The 21877-nt window shown below is 29.5% G+C and overlaps 3 protein-coding genes and 1 long non-coding RNA gene across 6 annotated transcripts in view; 2 read left to right on the plus strand and 2 right to left on the minus strand.

Moving 5' to 3' along the window:
* Positions 1-85: 85 nt before the first annotated feature.
* Positions 86-14398, minus strand: LOC111687202 (ubiquitin carboxyl-terminal hydrolase nonstop). Of its 3 annotated transcripts, XM_023449624.2 has the most exons (6): positions 14258-14398; positions 14041-14182; positions 13569-13970; positions 6771-6881; positions 5922-6709; positions 86-260 (listed from the first exon to the last, which is right to left on the minus strand). In XM_023449624.2, exons 2-6 carry the CDS (start codon positions 14158-14160, stop codon positions 218-220), a joined length of 1464 nt encoding a protein of 487 aa, XP_023305392.1. In that variant the 5' UTR covers positions 14161-14182; positions 14258-14398; the 3' UTR covers positions 86-217. The 3 variants fall into 3 exon arrangements, with proteins under 3 accessions (XP_023305392.1, XP_023305391.1, XP_023305393.1); XM_023449623.2 differs by having other exon boundaries at positions 14041-14361; XM_023449625.2 differs by lacking the exon at positions 13569-13970 and having other exon boundaries at positions 14041-14362.
* A 778-nt stretch (positions 14399-15176) lies between these two features.
* LOC124419316 lies at positions 15177-17135 on the plus strand. Its single transcript, XR_006940480.1, has 2 exons — positions 15177-15333; positions 15545-17135. It is a non-coding gene; the product is annotated as an uncharacterized LOC124419316 (long non-coding RNA).
* LOC111687207 (sorting nexin-12) lies at positions 16694-19884 on the minus strand. The gene is made up of 3 exons (XM_023449631.2): positions 19470-19884; positions 17259-17354; positions 16694-17190 (listed from the first exon to the last, which is right to left on the minus strand). Exons 1-3 carry the CDS (start codon positions 19644-19646, stop codon positions 16960-16962), a joined length of 504 nt encoding a protein of 167 aa, XP_023305399.1. The 5' UTR covers positions 19647-19884; the 3' UTR covers positions 16694-16959.
* The window catches only part of LOC111687203 (CCR4-NOT transcription complex subunit 10), a 29752-nt gene continuing 26656 nt past the window's right edge, over positions 18782-21877 (plus strand). The window contains exon 1 of the mRNA XM_046948063.1: positions 18782-18803. The gene's annotated coding sequence lies outside the window, so the exon portion shown is untranslated. The remainder of the gene's footprint in view (positions 18804-21877) is intronic.

Below are 21877 nucleotides of genomic sequence, written 5' to 3' on the forward strand. Positions count from 1 at the left end.
TGTTTTGTGCTTGGCAGTTTTCCTAAGCTACCGAAGAGAATTTTAGAATTTTTTAACTACAATGACTAATAATAAAATTTGTAAAAACAATATTTTTTTCTTTTTTATTTTTGTAGGAAGTTATTATAAATAAACAGCCAAGTGCAAAGTTAAAAAATACAAATTAGTGCATGTTCCTTTTCTGATTTAATTTTTTTGTTGATTTTGAATTGCCGATCTATTCATACTCCAAAATATTTTTGTGGTAAAACAGCAAATATCTAAAAAAGAAAACAAATATATAACAACATACATTTCGCTCATTTACCACAAGACTGGAAAAATCCAAAAATTCGTTTTTTTTTGAACTGAGGAAAATTTTCATATAGATTTATCAAATAAGTCTAGGATTTTTGTTGTGAAATCGTTTTTCACTAATATTATAAGTATCAAAATGTAACTAACTTTAATATTTAAAATTCCTTGTATTATTAAAAAATTATTTATAAAATAGTAAAAAATATGTACGTTATATGGAATGAGAAAAAAATTTCACAAGTAAATTTTAGTTTTTTTTTTTCAATATACATACAGTGTCTCTCATAAGTATTCGAATTTAGGTATACTATGAAAATAAACCAAATTTAATAAATTGTTTGCGTGCAAAATAAATAAATAAATTTGTTATATTATCTAGACATTCCTTAGGTTTCATATCACACTTTTTAAAATTTCAAAAATTTACATTTACTTCAATTAATTAAGCTTTTTTTAAAGGTCCATAAAATTACCTCTCAAAAGTATTCGAATTTTTCCTGTATTTCACGTTTCATCATATTATACGAAATATAAAATTAGAATCAAATGTTTTTTTTTTTTTTTTTTTGCTTAAAATTGTTTAAGGGGTTACTATCAACCGACCACAATTTTGGGGGATAGTACCATCTTTTTTATGTAATATCATTCAAATTTTTGTAGAGATAAAACCGAAATTCGATATTAGGACTTAATAGACCCCTTAATATCTAAAAATAATATTTTTTACAAGAATCTGTAGTTAAAATTTCCAATATATATTTGATCATTATTCTGTAGGTAATTTAACTTTTTAGAACTTAAGTCCATTATTATAATACTAGGGTAAGACATTTTCGGTTAAGGTTGTCTGGTATGTATTCATTTAGATATCAGCTTTTATACATTTTAAGTTTTCAGTATATTGCAGAAGTATACAACTCCAAAACATGCCTCGAAGAAACGCCATTCAATATAGTAGAATCCATATTTTATATAACCATTGGATTACAGGCTGAATATTTCCATATCATTATAGTCTAACTGTAAAATATTGATATCTGGTTAAATATTATTCACGATGATAAAAATAAACCCAAAATCTTTGACTTACATAAGCGTGAAAGTTATAAGTAGTAAATACTTAAATCTACAGTAGAGGATGACGTTTTGTTAAGGCATGTTTTGGAGTTGTATTCCACTACAATTTCGGAGAAATTGAAAATATATATGTGCTAATATATACATAAATATATACTAGCCAATTTTGCCGGAAAATATCGATCTTAGTGGAAGGAAAAGGGGCTTAAGATCCAGATAATTCAATTAGCAACAGAAGAACGATACCAAAAATACATCATGGAAGTACAGATACTACTTACAACAAAATATATTATTTTTATAAACCTCAAGGAGTCTAATAAATCCCATAAATAAATTTTGGATTTATCTCTGAAAAAATGACAATTAAATTAAAATGTGGTCAAAAACCGACATTTTAATCATATTACTTATAAAGATGGTTCAATGGTAAATGGGCCAAAAATATATCCATTCGGTTGATAGTAACCCCTTAAACAATTTAAAGCAAAAAAAAAAACATTTGATTCTAATTGTATGATTTGTATAATATAATGAAATGTGAAATACAGGAAAAATTCGAATACTTTTGTGAGGTAATTTTATGGACTTCCTTTGAAAAAGCTTAATTAATTTAAGTAAATGTTAATTTTTCAAGTTATAAAAATTGTAATATGAATCCTAAGGACTGTCTAGATAATATAACAAATGTATTTATTTATTTTGCACACAAAAAATTTTATTACATTTTGTTTCTTTCCATAGAATATCTAAATTCGAATACTTATGACAGACACTGTATGTTTTAAATATTTAAAATTCCTTGTGTTATTAAACGACTTTTTTTGGATTATGCCGTTCTTGTACGTTATATGAAATAAGAAAAAAAAATCACAAGTCAATTTTAGTATTTTTTTTTTCAAATATATGGGTTAATTAATCTGTTTTTGAATTAAAAATCATATTTATGGGTCTGTAATTCTTGTAAATCATACTTATAACATCAAGTTGATGGCTTGTGGTAATTTTTAGTTTATTCGACATTAAAACATTTATTTATGAATACATAGCTTTAAATGTATTAAGATGTATAAAAACACTTATTTTCTATGATTCCCCCCTTTTCAGATATTGAGATAGCCGAAATTTGAGATCGATTTATAAACGTTAACACATGCCGCTTGTCGCTCAAATTTTGAAAAAAAAAACTAATTTTTGGTCAAAAAACTAACAGAAAAAGCTATAAATTTAGAACGGTAAATAGTAACGCGTGTGAATTATTTTGTGGGGTTAAGACAAACAAGTTTCCGACATTTTTTCTCCCTATATATGATCCTCAAAATTGAATTTCATTGCTTAAATATACTAAAAAAAATTAAACTGCACAATTACACACAAGCCAAACTCGGAGAGTTGCAAAAATTTATTTTTTTTAAATAAATCGCCATAATATTGTATATTTTAGACAACGGCGATATCAACAGCCACTAAGAACCACCACTAGTGAATTTTCAATCCACTAGCAATGTTATTTACTGTTGAATTTAACATGGGGATGTCATTGCGATTAGCCGATTAACACATTATGCATAACATGTTTCCATTAATATCACTAGTTCTTAATTCTCCAACAAAATTTAAAAAATAAAAAGAAAAAATTAATTCTCAGACAGTGGTTAAACTTGGTGTCTTTCAATTTGTAGTTAGAAGCTCTTACCACTGGGCTACCGACCTCTTGTTCAAACGAAGCTCAAATTGTTGTTTTGAGTAACATGTAATTTTTGTAAAATTTTTTATATTTTCTACGCCATGATGTGACTATGAAAGTGGTATTTTTAAAACATTTAATATATTTAAAATTTATTTTCATAAACTTCATGCGAAATGTGACAATTTGCAACATTCACTTACCGCATTTCTAACTAACTATTCTCCGTAATATATAAAGTGGTGCATACTTTGTCTTAACGTAAACTACATTTCACCTTTATAATCAATATATAGTTCACAGTTGGCACATTTTCGAATGAAGTTTATGAAAATAAATTTCAAATATGTTTAATATATGTACCAAAAATGCGACTGTGATGTAGTTCTTAAAAAAACACAGCACATTTCTGACGAAATGTAATGCTGAAAGTATCCGTTTGCATTAAACGACGCAAAAAATGTTACAAAAATTACATGCTATTCATATCAAATTAAAATTTACCAAGTTCAACCCCGTTTTCAAAATTATTTTTTTCTTTTTATTTTTTCTGTTTTGTTGGAGAATTTGAACTAGTGATATTAATGAAAACATGTTATGCATAAGGTGTCAATCGGCCACTCGCAATGACATCCCATCATAGTGGGTTGAAAATTATCTATTGGTAGTTCGTAGTGGCTGTTGATATCGCCTTTGTCGTACTGCAGGGTAGATACTTTTTCACTAACACATGTTACTTGTTATGCTTTGGCACATACAGTATTGTTCGAAACCTAAGCAAATTTTTTGGGCATTGTATACAAAGTGCTATATTTTCTATTTTAATTGATTTATTCAAAATTATATAATTGATAATAATAACATTATGTGTCTACATTATAATAACAACAAAAGTTTAATTCCATTTCGCTGTGAGTTACAAGAAAATAATAACTTAATTAACTCCATAAATTGCTGTTCGAAACTTAAGCAACTTTTTGATGTTCTTATGAAAATCGTTGGTCCTTCTGAGTTCCAAACACCTTTATGGAATAGATTATTTACTAGTGTAGTTCGTAATTAATCCCAAGCGGATTTTAAGCCATTCGCAAGCTGCAATGTTTTCTAAAACTGCGAATTTCGACCCAGCGTTTCAGAATGCCGACTTGAGTCGGGAGATTTTGATGGACAATCAAATAATTTGAGTCGCATTACTCGATGACTACTTTTAGATCAACTTTTCCAAAGGTTTTGGTACATTATCATGCTAAAAATCGCAACAAAGTAAGTTGTTCTGTTCGTTGTTCTAAATCATATAATTCATTTTGTCGGCGAAAAACGTACCAAGAAGAAAAACAATCCAACTCTGTTTGTGTTTCAACATCAGGACTAACGCTTCTCTTCAAAAATCATGGCCGCACCCTTAAATTTTTGCTCTACATTCATATTTGCTCTACATTCATAAGGTTATAATATTTCCTTCAGCCTTTGAGACTCACATACTTTGCCTGCATTTAAGAAGGAAAATATGGACCCGTTTATAAATAAAATTGTTTTTTATTAGTCTTGTGTAATCTATTTCAATATTCTAACCAAAATTGTACAGAATTTGTAAAAAAAATCGAATTTCTTTAAGTAAACTTTGTGCCATGTCACTGCCGGATTCATATGCGGTTATATGATCGTACATTAAAGGCTTAAAAAACATGCAGGTCAAACAATTAAGGTTGTGGGCAAGATTTTTGATGAGTAGAGAAAGTCCTGATGTTGAAATGCAAATAAAATTGGATTGTTTTACTTTCTGGTACATTTTTGGCCAACAAAATGAACCATAGGATTAAGTACATTGAACAGAACAACTTACTTTATTGCGATTTCCAGCATGATAATGAACCAAAACCTTTGGTAAAGTTGATCTAAGAGTAGTTATCGAGTAATGGGGCCCAAACTCTTTGATTGTCCATCAAAATCGCCCGTCTCAAGTCCCTTAGAGATGCTGTTCAGCATTCTGTAGCACTGGGTCGAAACTCGCAGTTTTAGAAAACATTGCAGCTTTCGAATGGCTTAAAATCCGCATGAGATTAATTACGAACTACACTAGTAACTAATCTATTCCATAAAGGTGTTTGGAACTCAAAAGGACCAAAGATTTTTATAAGAAGATCAAAAAGTTGCTTAAGTTTTGAACAGCTATTTATGGAGTTAATTCAGTTATTATTTTCTTGTAACTCACGGCGAAATAGAATTAAACTTTTGTTGTTGTTAGTATAATGTAGACACATAATATTATTATTATCAATTATATAATTTTAAATAAATCAATTAAAATAGAAATTATAGCACTTTGTACACAATGCCAAAAAAAGTTGCTTAGGTTTCGAACAATACTGTATGTACATATCGTCGTTTCTCCTACAAAAACAGAACTGCATTTGCGGTTATGTTTCGTGCAGATATAATACCCACCACATATTCAACTTCTCTGCCAACTCTACTTCTCTTACAACTCCACTAATTTTGTTTCAAGCATTTTGAAGCAAAATATTGTTAAATTTGAATATTTTATTACACATAACTAATTTTGTTCGTAAAACTTGTACTTTATATGATCAAATACCATGAGAATTTCGGAACAAATAAATATATCTTTACAAAGTTTGGTTATGTTATAAAGAAATTATTGAAAATTTTCACATAAATGTTGTCGGAGAAACGACGATATGTATGTATGTATGTATGTATGTATGTATGTATGTATGTATGTATGTATGTATGTATGTATGTTATTGTAAAAAATCTTATATTAAAAGTATTGTAAAGTTTGAAAACAATTATGCTTAGTGTCATAACTAAAATCGACTTGTTCAAATGTATAAATTACCCTTCACTATCTAAGACCTGCTTTAAAGTTGCTGTAGTTATTATATGGTCATCGCATTTTACCCATGTATCCTTGTGATGTCGGACATAAGCCGTATAATGACCAGCATCTATAGTTCCAACATGATTTACAACCGCGTACAATGAATAACGAAAATCTCCATAGGCGTTATTTTTATCAGACATAAATGGAGTCATATCAAACTCCACAGGAAATGATATGAAGGTTGAAATTTTTTTATCTATCAGTGATGAATGTTCGAAACGTTTTAAATGGAAACTAGCCACGCTGGGTAAAGTGCGTAAGCTAAACTGTTTAGTTGATTCTTGATAAGATTTACATGTTGAACATTTAATCTTAGCACTTGACCCTAAATGTTCCGCACGCGTATAACGTTCTAAACAATCTATCAATGACTTTGGTGTGGCACCGCCATGTGCCGTTTCACCCAAATCCAAGGAAATATCCCAAAAAGGGTCAATCGTTGTCGATACTCCATTGCAAGATTGACAAACTACATCGCTTTGTAACATGCCTGTAAAAATTTGATCTATTATGCAATTACATTGGGTTAGGCAATTCGTATGCGTTGAAGAGGAGCTTGATTTATTTGTACTCTCGGACTCAGCTTTTGCTTTTAAACAATGTCTATGCAAAACGTCCAATGTCGCAATAAAAAATTCATGAGCATCTTGTTGTTCGTATCCCGCCAAATGTTTTGCGTGATTCCATATTAAATGCAATAATCGATGTAGCGATAACGGCGATCGAGACCCGGAGTAAAATTCCTTGAAATAAAAATATATTTTATAAATAAGCATATTGATAAATTAAAACGTATTATTATACCTGGAAAAGTCTTGAAACTTCACAAACTAGACATTTCAGGGATGATTTTGCATTACACTCGTGGCGGTCTGATAAAAAGTAATCACTTAGCAGGGGAGTGTGTATTAAAGCCTAAATATTTAAAAATTGTTAATAAAACTTAATAAAATAGAAACACATATCACATTTTTACTGTCGAATGCGCGAAGCGATATTATTAAATGCAAAGTTTTTAAACACAACATAACATGTTTTAAAACATACATACGCGTAGAGCCATCGTCAGAGCTCTCTGGTTATTCCTCATTCACACATTCATACGTCATTTTCTTAATTTTGAAGTTTTTTTGATTGATGATAATTTCCTGTTTGCCGAATGTTATTTTTGAATGAGTTAAATAATGAAAATTTTAAAAAAGTTTAATCATTGACACTAACTCCTAAACAAATGCAATATCCGCTACTAAGTCATTTTCAGACACATAAGCCGATTTCCGTCAATGTCCTGATAATATCTTAATTTATTGACATTTATTAGTGCACTCCATATGAGTATAAAACATCATGGATGATGTTTTTATACACATAAAAATCCACATTATTGTTTTTACATTCTTTGCACTGAAAGAAAAGTTTGTAACATTTTTTAGTGTTGTCAATTAAATGAAAATATTATCAGACATTGAGGAAATCGGACCATTTTATTAGTTCTCACATAATCCGGGCAATTCATACTTAAATACATGTTTAATACGAGAAAAATTCAAAAAGTGCCTCTTGAAGAACGTTCTAACATAATCCGTGATCTACATGCTTAATTTTATATTTCTAGGTTCAACATTAAAAAAAAAAATTAAAAGTACGTTTTGAAGAACGATAAAGTAATATTTTATAGGTTCTCACGTAATCCAGGCTTAACATGATTAATTTAATGTTTCTAGGTTCAATATTATAGAAAATTCAAAAAGTACCTTTTTTAGAACGAAATTGTACCTTTTATGGGTTCTAACTTAAGCCAGGCTCCACATATTTAATTTGACCTGGTTCACACTGGGAAACATTGGATTTTGTGTGTGAGAGAAAGAGATGGTTGATATTTCTTTCTCTTTCTTTCACACACAAAAATCAAAAGGTTCCCGAAAAGTTTCCTAGTGTGAACCAGGTCTAGCCAATAACAACACACTGTTGCTGCTCTCGCTCTACTTTGTTTGTTGGGTAACGACAATTTTATTTAAGTTTATTATTCTGATATGTTTACCACAATCATCCATATTCTGCATTACGATTACGTTTCCGCATTTAGTTACGCAACGATCGAAAATTGGTATTCCAAGAAAAAACGGAATCGCAAGAAAAAAAGAAGCAATTTCATTTTATTTCAATGCTTAACGATTATGTGTATTCTGCAATTTGATCGTAATTACATTTTTGTAAGTTGTTATTTTTGTGACTGAACTTTGAATCAAAATGCAGAATACCAAAGTTGCCAAACAGAGAAAATTTCGATTCGAATTAAAATGCAGAAAAGGGGAAATAATTGTTTATTTATTTTTATGTTCTCAAAACTTAAAAAACTACTAAACCGATTTGTGTCATCCACAGGATATTTTTCTATGCTTATTTAAATCCCACCCTGAACAAGGAAGGGAATATTCATATTCATTACTTCTCATTCTTACGATACATTCAAGAAAAAAACTGTGACATATATGGATGGGAGTCCATGTACTCCTAATTCATTCTGTATCTTATTCATTTAACTCATTTCCAACTTTCAGCCCCACAATAATTTTTGTCTCCCGGGGCATGTTACCTTGATCATCTTGAGGGGCTAACAATACTTTTAGTATGCCGGGACTATAAACTAGTCCCGGCATACTAGACTTTGCTCTGGTCAAAACGGAGTCTCTTAGATTCTACTTGACAGTTCGCGCGTATATCCACCGATGTATAAGAAGCACGAAGGGGCGGTGGCGTGTTTTCGAATAAGCTCACCCTGTGGTTTTATAGGTGTCACCGTTAAATAAGGCCAACACGGCAGGTGTTCTCGTAAAGCGCTTCGACTTACGTATCTCTTGTCTTTCCGGTAACAGCAGAGAACTTATCCAGAAATACAAATTTCACCGTTCATCAGTCCTTTTATCAACATTATCATTCCACGATTTTGGATTTAAACAACAGCCACCGCGTGCATCCGAATAACCAGGAAAGTTTTTATTTAAAATTAATTAAAATATTTAATTTATTTTTTAAATTTTTTGACAAATGACTGTGGGGAACTCTAACAGGTGGTATGTTGAATTCACAGTACCAATAGGTGTGAAGAGCCTAATTTATGTTTTCAAAAAAATAATGACATGTTTCTCCTCTATTATTTCTCTATGGTCTAAGATAAGTCAAAATACCACTACCGCTATCTTATTACCAGTGCAAGGATTTTCATGCACTAAAAAATTAAAAATATGCGCTTATAAATGTGAAAAATATGCACGGAAAAATATTTCTTTGTGAAGGTGCATATTAATAGATAATCAGATCTTGGTCTTTTGACAACAAATATAAAGGTTTTTGAGGACTACTTGATGTACTATAATACCACTTTAACGGAACCATGACCTTGAGAATGACAAATATAAAGACTAAGAAACAACTTTAATTCGTTAACATTAGGACCTAAAGTGAAAAGCTTAATAGCAATTCTAATAAAATTTGGTGAATGAATGTATTTTTGTATAAATTATTTTTCTTTCGAATTTTATCGTTTGGTAATATTTTTAAGTGAATTGTGGACGTGAGAGAATTGTAAGAACAAAATTTCATCAAGTTATCTTTTTAAATAGACACCCAGATGGACAGACTCAGTAATTGATACTGAACCGATACTTTAAGGACCTTAAAAAAAAAACTATTTAAAAAAAAATCCATAGAACCTGCAATGGTAGACATTCGTTTGTACGCAACACATTTAACTTTTGAAAGAAAGTAAATAGTGTTTCAAGATATAGTTTGATAATATTTTTGTTAAAAAATAATAAAATAAAATTGTAATATTTTTGGCACTAGTAGCAATTCCGGAGAAAAAAAATCTAATTTGTCTAAGACATTCGTTTGTACGCACTTTACATAATTTACAATTACCAAAAACATAATTTGTAAATTTGTCTTTTTCTTATCTTAGCATTTTGTGGGGCATCTGTAATTTTTTATTAGGTAAAATTTTAAAGTACTTCAAAAAGAATTTCTTAAGATCGTACTTAAAAAATCGCTATCGTCTTTAAATGCTAAAAAGTATATTTTTGTTTATAAATCCTTTCAGCGAACATCGTAGGAATGACATGCCCTATGTTTCCAATAATATATAATTTGTATTTTTACGGTGTTTTGGTTCAATTCGCACAATAAAGCCTTGTAACGACCTAAACTATAGAAGTTTATCTTATTTTCACTTGAAAATATTAACTCTTTAAATCTATTCATATCCGATGTCAGACCTTATTTAAAAAGCAGTTTTATCTCTCTACAACTCTTAATAAATTTTGGATAAAAAGATATTTTTGAAACAGTAGTGACTAAATCAAGCAGGAAGCAACGATGGTAGATCTTTTTACTCCAAGCAGTATAATTTTTGTCTTTATTTTGTTAAGAAAATTTAGATTTTATGTCATAATTTTCAATTTTATTGTAACATTAATTTTGAAAAATCGATTAATTAAGCAATTTTTCACCATTCTCCATCGTTCTATGTTAGTTTTAATACAGAATTAGTATCTATAAGAAAATAAAAAAAATAAAATAAACCTTAATTCTGACGTTTTGATAAAATTTTTCTTTAATTTAATTTCGACAGAGATAAAATCGGAATTTTTACAAAAAAATATATCTTTATAAAGATTTTTATAATTTGTATATTAATATTACATCTAAACCCCAATACCATATAGTAGTATATAGGCAAAACTGATTGTCAAGGACCTAAGTCACCTGTCAAAAACCTAACTGGTGAGCATATATTAGTAGAAGCACAAAAATAAACACAGTTGTTCAGAAGGTTCTAAATAAAATGTATTTTTTGGACGTTATTTTTTGTGTGTTATTAATGGAATTTTAAATGCTATTGAATGAAAATATTAGTAAATTATGTGTGGAAAAAAATTATAAACATTAAGTTAAAGTGATAAGAAAAACTAATAAATGCTAATATCCTCGCAATTTTGCGAAGAAAATTTGAAGTTTTGTCAGTGCGTTTAGTTCTCACAAGTTTGTTTTATTCTATTTTTGTTAGAAAACAGCTTCAGTTTCGCCTAGATGTACTACTATATGCCCAATACTCTCTTATAAGAAATCATTTATTACAATAAAAGTTATAATTACATAGCTGCGTACAAACGAATGTGTTAAAGAAAATTTATTATTTTTTTGTCTGATATTTTTATTTGAGAAAAATATTTTATAATAAAATATTCTAACCGCCTTATGCCAAATTGATTATGAAAGTTAACAAAGGTGCAGTACACACTTTTTTATTAAAAGATATGCAAAGTATACTATAATAATGTTGGAAATATGTAAAATATATGCAATTTAAAGCAAAATATGCAATTTATGCATTTATAACAAATATGCAACAAGAAATTAATGACATTTTGTACCAAATTCTTTGATTCGGAAAGAAAGCTAGATAAACGTTATTTTGAGTTACTGACTACAAACGTATATTTGCAAAGAAATCCTTGATCTGTTTATCACCGTTTTGAAACGGTTGCCAACCTTGGTATTTTTTTTTGCAATTTCTGTCTGAGCATGAATAACAAATTTAAATTTTTGATAGAATTTTTAGAGGTTGCCTCGGATTTTTGCTCATAGCTCCATTATTTATGAACCGATTTTAGATAGCGTTCTATTCGATCGTATGATATTGGAGATCTTCCGAAAACTGAGCATGAATAAATTATATAATAGAAATTACAAACTCTTTGGAGAAAAGAGCAATTAATATAAGTGATTATTGAAAGCATTTCAGAGCTAATGTATGACATACAATTAGTCTTATTCACTTACTTACTCCGGTTTGAATATTTTTACCAAATGAAAGAGAAAAAATTCCGAGCAAAATATCACCTCAAATACCCAGGCTCATAATGCTTGGAAGAATCAAAAAAATTAAATAAGCCTCATTTGCGAAATATTTGATCATTGTAGATCAGATTATTCAAGGAGACAAAAATACCAATGGCAATAGACCGTAACAAATATACATTGGGTATACACACCACGCGTTCTACGCCAATGCTAAAAGGCCTGTAATAGGTAATTTTTTTTTAATATTGGAGAGTTATAAATGTAATATATTTAGGACGCAAGGAACAGCTTCTCAAGTTATCAAATAAGACATTTAATGGATCCTATCACTCCCAAATGACCTCATGAAATAATAAATAGAATATGCTAAGTTTTAAAAGTATGTATAAGAATGTTACTTTAGTTTTGACCCATTGAATTCTATTTTGTGTTCTTAAATTACCAATGAATGCATTGAATGTGACATAAGACATTTAATGGATCCTATCACTCCCAAATGACCTCATGAAATAAAAAATAGAATATTCTAAGTTTTAAAAGTATGTATAAGAATGTTACTTTAGTTTTGACCCATTGAATTCTATTTTGTGTTCTTAAATTACCAATGTATGCATTGAATGTGGGATTAGTAAATATTTCTGTTACTATAAAAATTAAAAATAAGTAAAGGGGTAATAGTATTTAAGAATTCTGTAACTATATAAATAAAAAACTAAGTATGTAATAGGCGAATTGTAATTAAGATTTGGTATAGCCGAATATATCTCACTAGTTATACCCTACACCACTATAGTGGGGAGGGTATTATACGTTTGTGCTGATGTTTGTAACATACAAAAATATTGGTCCAATACCCACCTTAAAGTATACCGATCGATTCAGAATCATTTTTTGAGTCGATTAAGACATGTCCGTCCGTCCGTCCGTCTGTCCGGCTGGCTGGCTGGCTGTCCATGTAAACCTTGTGCGCAAGGTACAGGCCGCAATTTTCAAGATAATTTGATGAAATTTGGACCAAGCATGTTTTTTGGCACAAGGACGAAGCCTATTGAAAATGGTTGAAATCGGTCCATTATTTCACCTAGCCCCCATACAACCGTACCTCCCGATTTGAACTTTTTATGCTATAATTACGTCAAATATTCTGCTATCTCTCTAAAAATTGGCACAAATATGTTTTATATAAGTATAAATGATACTGCAGATTTTAGTAAGGATCGGCCTATATTTGACCCTAGCCCCCATACAAACCCCCCTTCAAAAAATGACTTAAACGTCTAAAATTGACTTGTAACCATTTGTATCGCAATGAAACTCAACAAAACTAACTGTTATTTAGAAATATATCCTTTTCCCAAATTTACCGAGGATCGGCCCATATTTGACCTATATAAAGCCTCATTTAGAAATTTTAAATTTATCAATAAATGGCTTAAATATTTTGGAATTATGGTAATATTCAACATAAAAGTTTCTTTACAAAAAATAAAAATTTTATAAAAGTAAAAATTGTAAAAATATACTCATGGTGTAGGGTATCATATGGTCGGCCATGCCCGACTATACTTTCTAACATTCTATTGTCATTATTTAAAATGAATTAGAATAGGGTTTTCTATTTTTTAAATGATTAAGCCATTATTTAGCACTCACTTTATGATAACAGTAAGAAATTGTAAAAATTATATATGTAGGTAGAATGTTAAAACCAAAGAATAATGGTAAAACTAAGTCTGATACCTGAACAATGCAATTCATAAAACAAGTAGATCCCAGGTTAATAAGTCCCCTCAAGCCTATAGTTTCATTTGCTCTAACATGTCTACGCTTTGGATTGGCCAACATCAGATTTGTTTCTTTTGGTGTTGGTATCCAAGGTGTCCAGCTGAGACTCTTTTGTAAATCCTTTGTTTCTAATTTTCGGTTCACGGAAGCAATATCTCGACATCTTGCGTCATATATAAAATCCCGACATGAACAACAAAATAATGTGCCGTGAGAAAGTTCCAAAGCTATGAAATGTTTCTTCGCACGAAGATGTGAATTGATATGTGAGCCACGACAAGCAAAGTATATACAATGAAGACAGGCCATAATCTGAATACCAAAACTGCCACATTCGAAGCAGCAACAAGTTAAAGCCTAAAATAAATTTCGTATCGTTTAAGTTCCTTCCAAAATTTATTGAAAACTGGTTCATACCATATCTCACCTTTTTTTCCCTTGCATCTCTATTTATACAAGCCGAAAAGTAAGCATCTATTATTCTATATGTATCTAAACCGTGCTCTTTGACAAATTGTTGAAAATGTTTACAACCAGTCTCCGACATAGTGATGAACTTTACTTTATTTCTATTCAAAATATTATTATTGATGAGAATTTATTCTTCATAGAATAAAAGGTCGTTTTTCACAAATTGTATACACCTTTTAAAATGAAACTAGCCCAGCATTGTAAGATCAAAGAAAAAAATATATAAAAAATCCCTCAATTTTTAATTTGCATCCACTCTAAAAGAACAAATTACCAAGGCGAATTCATATATGGTGGTGATTAAGGCGAACTCATAAAAGGTATTGTTCAAAACGAAATCAGATAAGGTGGTGGTAAAGGCTAATTCATATAAGGTGGTTTTCAAGGCGAAGTCATACAAGGTTGTGGCGGTTCTGCAACAACAACATTGTAAGTATGTATTTTGTTTTTGCATTTGGTTTACGTAAATGTCAAAAACCATACGAACGGCAAATTCATTTTATGAATTTTTTTGTAAAATGCTTATATTTTATTAAAAAATTAAGATAAAGGTACAAAAACTTGCGATAATAATATATTCTGAATTGAATAATATTTGCGGGATGCACTAAGTAAGGTGAAATCGTTAAGGCAGCTGATTTTTATTTGTTTATTAAAAAGTGCTTGGGTTGTGTCGAAATAAATAATTTTATTTTTAATCTAAAAAAATATATTTGTGTTTTCAAAGCAAAAAAATTAATTTAAAATTATGAATTAAAAAGTTCATAAAAAGTTTTCAAATAAGAAAATTCAAATAAAGAAGCTTTAAAACATTGTCGTGCTGCAGATACAAGCTAAATGTAACGACGGCTTTGTAGGTAATATTGTGAAATATACAAGAACTAATTCTTTCCAATGTAAATTATTTTTCAATTTTAGAAATTTCATTTTGACAAAACCCAACTCTAGACAACAAAAAATTATTGTGTTTGTTGCCGAAACGCTCCCACCTTACTTTTTACATCATGAATGTTTGTTTTAAACGAAAAATTTTATTCCAGCATATTAATATGCAAAATTTAAGTAGGCACTTACAGTCAAATAAAACTTTTTTTATGAAAAATAAACATAAAAGGTACATAGGTATTCATAAAAAAATTATATTACAAATAAATGAATCTTTGTTGCGAATGGATTATTCTACTCCGGCGGAGTAATTTTCAATATTTGGCCATTAAGTAGGAGCATCCGGACGGGTAACCTCATACGGGTATTGTTATATAAAATGTTCCGGAAGAGACTTTTTTAGTTAATCTCTTCATCTACATAGTGTATATATAAAACAATATTGTTTAATTTGTTGGCATTTAATAGATTTATGAATTAACAAGAGACAAAATTACAATCCAGATTAAAGTAGCGAATCAATGTTACACTCTTTAATAAATTTAATTAATTCATGAAAATCTTTCCTTTCATAGTTTCTGAGCAAGTCAAAAAAACTTGTATAATTGTCAAAAACTTTGTGTTTCCTACGAATGTCATTAAATTTTGTACAGTGGCACACTCAACAACGTTACAAAGCCCGAGTAATCCAGCCGAAGAGGAGCCCCATGATCAAGAGCCATCTTCGCTAATTCATCAGCCAATGAAGACACTTGCTCAATTGTACATCCATTGACCGAGATGACGACCTCCTTTTGCAAAGTAAGCTACCTTGGTTTTTTTAAATATTGAAAGATCGAGGGATTTGCAATCAATCCAAAATCTTCCTTGACCGGTTTTCAACTGCAAACTCAAGGTCACGGTTAAAGTACAGTCAATAATGTAAAAAGGAATGCCATTAGCCTCCATGATACCACATAGGGTGTCGACATTCACACAACCTTAAAACATTGGGATTTCAAAAGAGTCATCCTAAAGGGTAGCTCTTTGATGTAAATGGGTGCAGGTAAATTTTTTTCTATATGTAAATGATCTTATAGGGATCAAACCATTTTCATTCAATAAATCGGACAATCTAGCGAAAATTAATATAATTCTCCAAGTTCTAATTCCTTTTAGGAATAGGTACAATTTTTATTTTCCTCCATGCAAAAGTAGACATTAAAAGCGTGAAATAGGGAATCTGGATTGTATCGATAGGGCTTTTAACATGACATAAGTGACACGATCACATCCACCAGCCGATCTTGACTTTATATTTTCCAAAACGTTATCCAGTTCAAATCTAGTAAAAATCTGGAAAACTCAACCAGTGTGTCATCCGGAACCTGTGCCCTCAGGTGTTCAAGATAAGGTAAATTATCACCTTTATCCCATAAATACAGTCGAATCTCCAACAACAACCTGGCAATTTGAGTGTTAACTTCAATAAGTATTGTAATATTTTAGAGAACTCGTCTTAATTCCTTACTGCTGTATATTTTAAAGAAAGTATTTTCAGAGTATTATAGTCCAGATAATATAAATTTGTGTTGTCGCAATATTGGCTGTCTCATATCTAAAATGTGTCAATCTTATTATAGGTGGTGTTAAAAAGTTCAGATAATTTTCTATTTTATTATATAAATTTAAGTTTGATTCAAATATTTCAATAAAGAATACATAAAACATATTTGAAAACCATATTATTGTTATTATTATGTATATTTAATATTAAGACAAATACAATTAGATTATTTAACATTGGAATTCGAAAATATATAAAATGTAGTATATGTAGCATATCCTAAATTAAGAGAAAAAATATTCTTATTCAAACATTGTTCGCATCCACTATTTTATCAATGAATACATTGTAGATTGCAGTTACTAGTTCTTAAATCTTTACACTCTCTGTAAAAATCTTTAATATACATATGTAATTATATGTGTATATTCCTTGCATAGTTTCTTAAGTATTACGTATTTTTCCGGGAACATAATTTTTATCAATGACACTCTCTTGTAAAAACATGTGTAGACACCTTTCATTCTGAGCCAAAGGATGACCGGCAATTTTGTTGATAAAAGCCTCCAAACCTTTGCGTCGTTCTTCGATGAAATTTTCATCGAAAATGCCTTCGTCATTTCTAAACGGCATTTGTCTCTTCCAAGCTTTGCCGGGCAATGGAGGTACGACAATCTAAAAAAAATATATATATATTTAGAGGTTAAATTTAAGGAAATTATTTAATAAAGATGCAATCTTACTTTGCTATCACGTTCCAACTCGTTTCTTAACCATTCAAAATCACTATATCGACGGCGAACACTGGAATCCTTAACTTTAAATACAGGAAGGTTTGTCTGAAATATTTTTGTGAAATAAATTCTAAAATTAGAAAATATACCTATATACATTATTAATATAACACATTTACAAAGAATGACGTAATTACACCTATTTTGTATTTCGATTAAAAATACACATATTTAATTTAATCTTCTAGTATGTTTTATGAAAAAAAAGCGGCTAAGAAGAAATAAAAATAATTTAATGTTATGTACGTTAAGAGTTTGTAACAATTATATGCCATTTAAGATTAATTGTATCTATAGTTTTTGTTAACAGATAACATAATAATTTTGTAATTTGCGCTCTCTTTTTATTATTGTTTGATTATTTTTATATAAAAATATAGCGTTAGATTTTCAGTTCCAAACACTTGCATTAAGAATTACAGTCCTTATTATAAAATGTCGTTGAGCACTTCATATTCCCTTTTCAATTTTTACATTGAAAAAAATCGAGTTAAGATGAAATCAAAGAAACGTGGCATGTATTTGGAAACGGCAATTTTATATTAAAAAATTTTAAGTAATGCTATTTTTAATTTAATGTATAAAGAATTTCAAACCTCTTTTTTGTAAATTAATAACGGGAATAGAGAATAGATGCACTTCTTATCATAGTAGTTTTTGAACAATAATGAAACAATTTGTTCAAATATTTCGTGTGCTTATAATGGCGTACATGATCTTTTTTTAATAAATTGTCGCAATTTGTTGTCTTGTGCAGACCTATTCTATTAGGGCCATTTTTAACCACTGGACTTATTTATTTAAAAAAAAAACTATCTTTTGAGGCTGAAATTTAGTTGGATGTTGCTATTATTTCATCCAATTTGTTTGAAATTTTTCAAATTCACAAACCACTTTTCTATTCAAAAACCAAAGGGTGTACAAAAATATTTTAAAATTATTAATTTTAATTCTTCTTAATCATGCTTTTTTCAACATAACATTGCATTGTCTTCAGTTGTCTTTATGTGTACCAAGTTTCAGCCAAATTGGCTGTAAAAGCAGATTTTTAATTTCGTGTGATGTCTTGATATCCTGTGAATTTAAAATGTATTGAAAACCAGAACATACAAATGTAAATAAATAAATAATAAATACCCTGTAGGATTTTTATAAACTTGTTTAAAAACGATTGCTCACAACATTGAAATAGTTTTCGTTATAAAATTGTGAAAAATGAAATAAATAAAAATTTAATTAATATTTTATATTTTCATTATAAAATCGTGTTTATTAAATATAAACTATAACTTTCTATTGAATTGAACAATAACCAACATTACAAATTGTGAATAGTAAAAACTGCAACGTAAGTTATGTATATGGAAAGCAACAGAATTTTAAGAAGATTAATAAAAAAGAAAAGGCTATTTATTTGCAAAAATTTAATTGCAACCTAAGTCGGGATGAAAATACAGTGAGTAATGTAAGATTGATCAGAAGATGTTTTAACGGGTAATTAAAATATATATTTAAGTTATTATTTGTTTACATTTTTGCGATATTCAAAAATAATCAATTATCAATTTATATACTTTTATTTGTGCACCATAAGCTAACTCAAAATAAGGTAACTTCTGGTTAACTGAAACTGATGTGATGTTAATGAGTACTGGTTAAATAGGTTACTAAAGTCAAATTATTATTTTATGGGTATATGCAACAATGTGGTTTAACAAATCTATGCGAAAATAATAATTGGTCTGAAACAATACTATGCACCATAAAAACAAGCATTTGCATTTTTTGGTTTCCTTGGTCATGAATGACTTTAAATAATAAAATACTATTGATTACAGATAATTCAATATGACTAATATTTTGTGAACGTTATTTCAGTCTCAGAATTTTGTGAAATATTTATAATAAATAATCTTATCATTTTTTATACACTTCCATTACGCCCAACCATATTAAAATTATACATAAATTTGTTAGATAAGTTTTTTTATCCTCCCTTTGTAAAAAGTATATTATTGTTTGGAATTTTATTCATTTCATGGTTCCTCTTTGTACATACATACAAACATACATATGAACATAAAATGTACGTAAATACATATGTATGAATATAAGTATATACATAGATTGATATGTGCACAATATTGAGAGAATACTTACTCTCATTTTCACTTCATAATCGGTGTATCGTTTCTTTCCTGCTGTCATGGTAGTTTGAGGATTTACAACATCTATTTCCAAAAAATTGGCAGGCACCGCATAAGCATCATCCAACGTTTGCTTTTTCACATTTAGTCTGCGAGTGGCATCAGTATTACCATCGGATTCCACCATCATATCGTTAAATCGTATTTCCAATATTTGACAATTTTTATAAAAATATTTCTAGAAAGCCCGAAATTGGTTTTATGATGGGTCCACTTTTATTTACAAAATATTAAGACTGAATAAGATGAGATTAAAACTTTTAAAATTAATTATGTTTTTCCATTTATTTTCTCAAATGTTTTGTTTCTTTTTTTCAATTAAGAAATTGCTCGTATTTTTATAGTGATACAAAATGTAAAACAAAGGAACAGAACCCTGCGCCAACAAGCATCAATGTCACCGGCGTCTAACTATAAAATTTCGACGGCGGCTTAAAATCCTGTCCATATGAGATACATTTTTATTTGTATGACCAGATAATAACATCAGGTTAAGCCAACATTTATTTGCGATATAACATGGGTAAGACAAGGGAAAGAAAATATTGATTATAAAATTTAAAACATAAACAGTATGAATATATAGTCGGGCATGGTCGAGCATATGATACGCTACATCAGTCAGTATGTTAAAAATTAGGGTTCTATAGTTGGAACGAAAAGTCAACTTTTCGACTTTTTGTATTTAGTTAAAAGTTAACTTTTCGACTTTTTGTATTTCGTTAAATGTCGACTTTTCGACGTTTTGCATTTAGTTAAAAGTCAACTTTTCGACTTTTTGCATTATATGATTTTTGATTTTTCGACTATATGTATCTTATAAAAAGTCGACTTTTTCCGACTTTTAGACATTTTGCAACTTTCTTCGACTTTTTCGACATATCGACTTTTTTCGACTATTTTTGACTTTTTCCGACTTCGACTTTTTCAACTTTTTTCGACTATATATATCACCTGGTTCACTTTTTCCGATCTTTTTCGACTTTTTTCGACTCGAAATACGGAGCGAATTCATTTTATTATTTATATATGACCTGGTTCACACTAGTAAACTTTTGATTTTGTGTGTTTGATAATTATTTCTCTTTCTCTCACACACAAAAATCAAAAGTTTGACAGTTTATCTACATTTCAAAGTGCCAGCACACTGTCAAACTACATATAAAAAAATTAAAAGTGTATTAGCAAAAAAAAAAAAAAAAAAACAATCAGCCGCTCTTTTGACACTACCTTATAATTAATATACCTTGAAAAAAAGATTTTTTAATAAAATTTTTGTACTTGATTCACACTCGGAAACTTTTTTGGGAAACGTTTGATTTTGTGTGTGAGAGAAAGAGATGTTTGATATTTATTTCTCTTTCTCTCACACACATAAATCAAAAGTTTCCCAGTGTGAACCAGGTCTATGCATCTCAATTATATCATTATTTAAATAATATTAAATTTGTTCACGAGGTGCTTGGTATTTGTAGATGTTTTACTTGAATAATTTAAAATATGAACGAAGTTTCCATTTAACGGAAATGTTTAAATATAAAAATGTAAACAATAACAAACTTTGTTAGCTTCGTAAACCAGGGGAATTAAGAAAAATATCAGCTGATTTAATAACACCACCTTGTATGAATTCGACGAGATTTTCCATATAAAATATTTTAAACCTTCGTCGTTAATATTTGTCAACGCAGGGTTCTGATCAGAGACTTGCGCCGATTCGGCTTAAGATGACTGAGTCTAGCCGTCGAACAAAATGTGAAAGCCACAGTCGCCGAAAATTTTTCAGCTTAATACGGCTTGAAAATTTCGCCATATTTTGTACAATTTACAGAACACTTTCGCTAAATTTATGGAATTTTACAATATAAAATTAATTTGTTTTCATTCAAGCAAGTGTTCTTTTATCTTATAATAAGCCGCTCATTGAAATTTGGCCGTTGTAGAACATTCCACAACGTTCGATGTATATGCTTCGCCGCAGATATTTTCGTGTTTTACGCGCCTAATTCTAGTCGCTGCTACCTCAAACCAGCTTCGTTGACATCAAACCAACTTCGTTAACATCAACCAAGCTGCACCTTTTTACATTGCTTCTATGTCATACCCTAAAGGGCTAGAGCATGGTATATTACTTATAAGGTAGTGTTAACAGAGCAGCTGATTGTTTTTTGCTTAAACACTTTTGATTTTTTTATATGTATTTTGACAGTGTGCTGGCACTTTTAAGTGTTGGCATACTGTCAAACTCCATATATAAAAAATAAAATGAATTCGCTCTGTTTTTCTGTATTCGCCGACTACACTACCTTATAATTAAGATAAGGTGGTGGCAGTTCTGCAACAACAACATTTTCCATGTAT

Source organism: Lucilia cuprina, chromosome 4 (genome assembly GCF_022045245.1).
Source record: "Lucilia cuprina isolate Lc7/37 chromosome 4, ASM2204524v1, whole genome shotgun sequence".
Lineage (NCBI taxonomy): Eukaryota > Metazoa > Arthropoda > Insecta > Diptera > Calliphoridae > Lucilia > Lucilia cuprina.

Bases quoted from the DNA above. Each gene is read 5' to 3' on its own strand.
- LOC111687202 (XM_023449624.2), bottom strand. From the start codon at position 14,160: ATGTCGGAGACTGGTTGTAAACATTTTCAACAATTTGTCAAAGAGCAC. The intron at 6,882-13,568 runs GTATCAGACTTA...TTAAATATTTAG, and splicing joins TTATGAATTGCATTGTTCAG to GCTTTAATACACACTCCCCT. The intron at 6,710-6,770 runs GTATAATAATAC...TTTTATTTCAAG, and splicing joins AAGTTTCAAGACTTTTCCAG to GAATTTTACTCCGGGTCTCG.
- LOC111687207 (XM_023449631.2), bottom strand. From the start codon at position 19,646: ATGATGGTGGAATCCGATGGTAATACTGATGCCACTCGCAGACTAAAT. The intron at 17,355-19,469 runs GTAAGTATTCTC...AAAATATTTCAG, and splicing joins ATTATGAAGTGAAAATGAGA to ACAAACCTTCCTGTATTTAA. The intron at 17,191-17,258 runs GTAAGATTGCAT...TATTTTTTTTAG, and splicing joins AGTTGGAACGTGATAGCAAA to ATTGTCGTACCTCCATTGCC.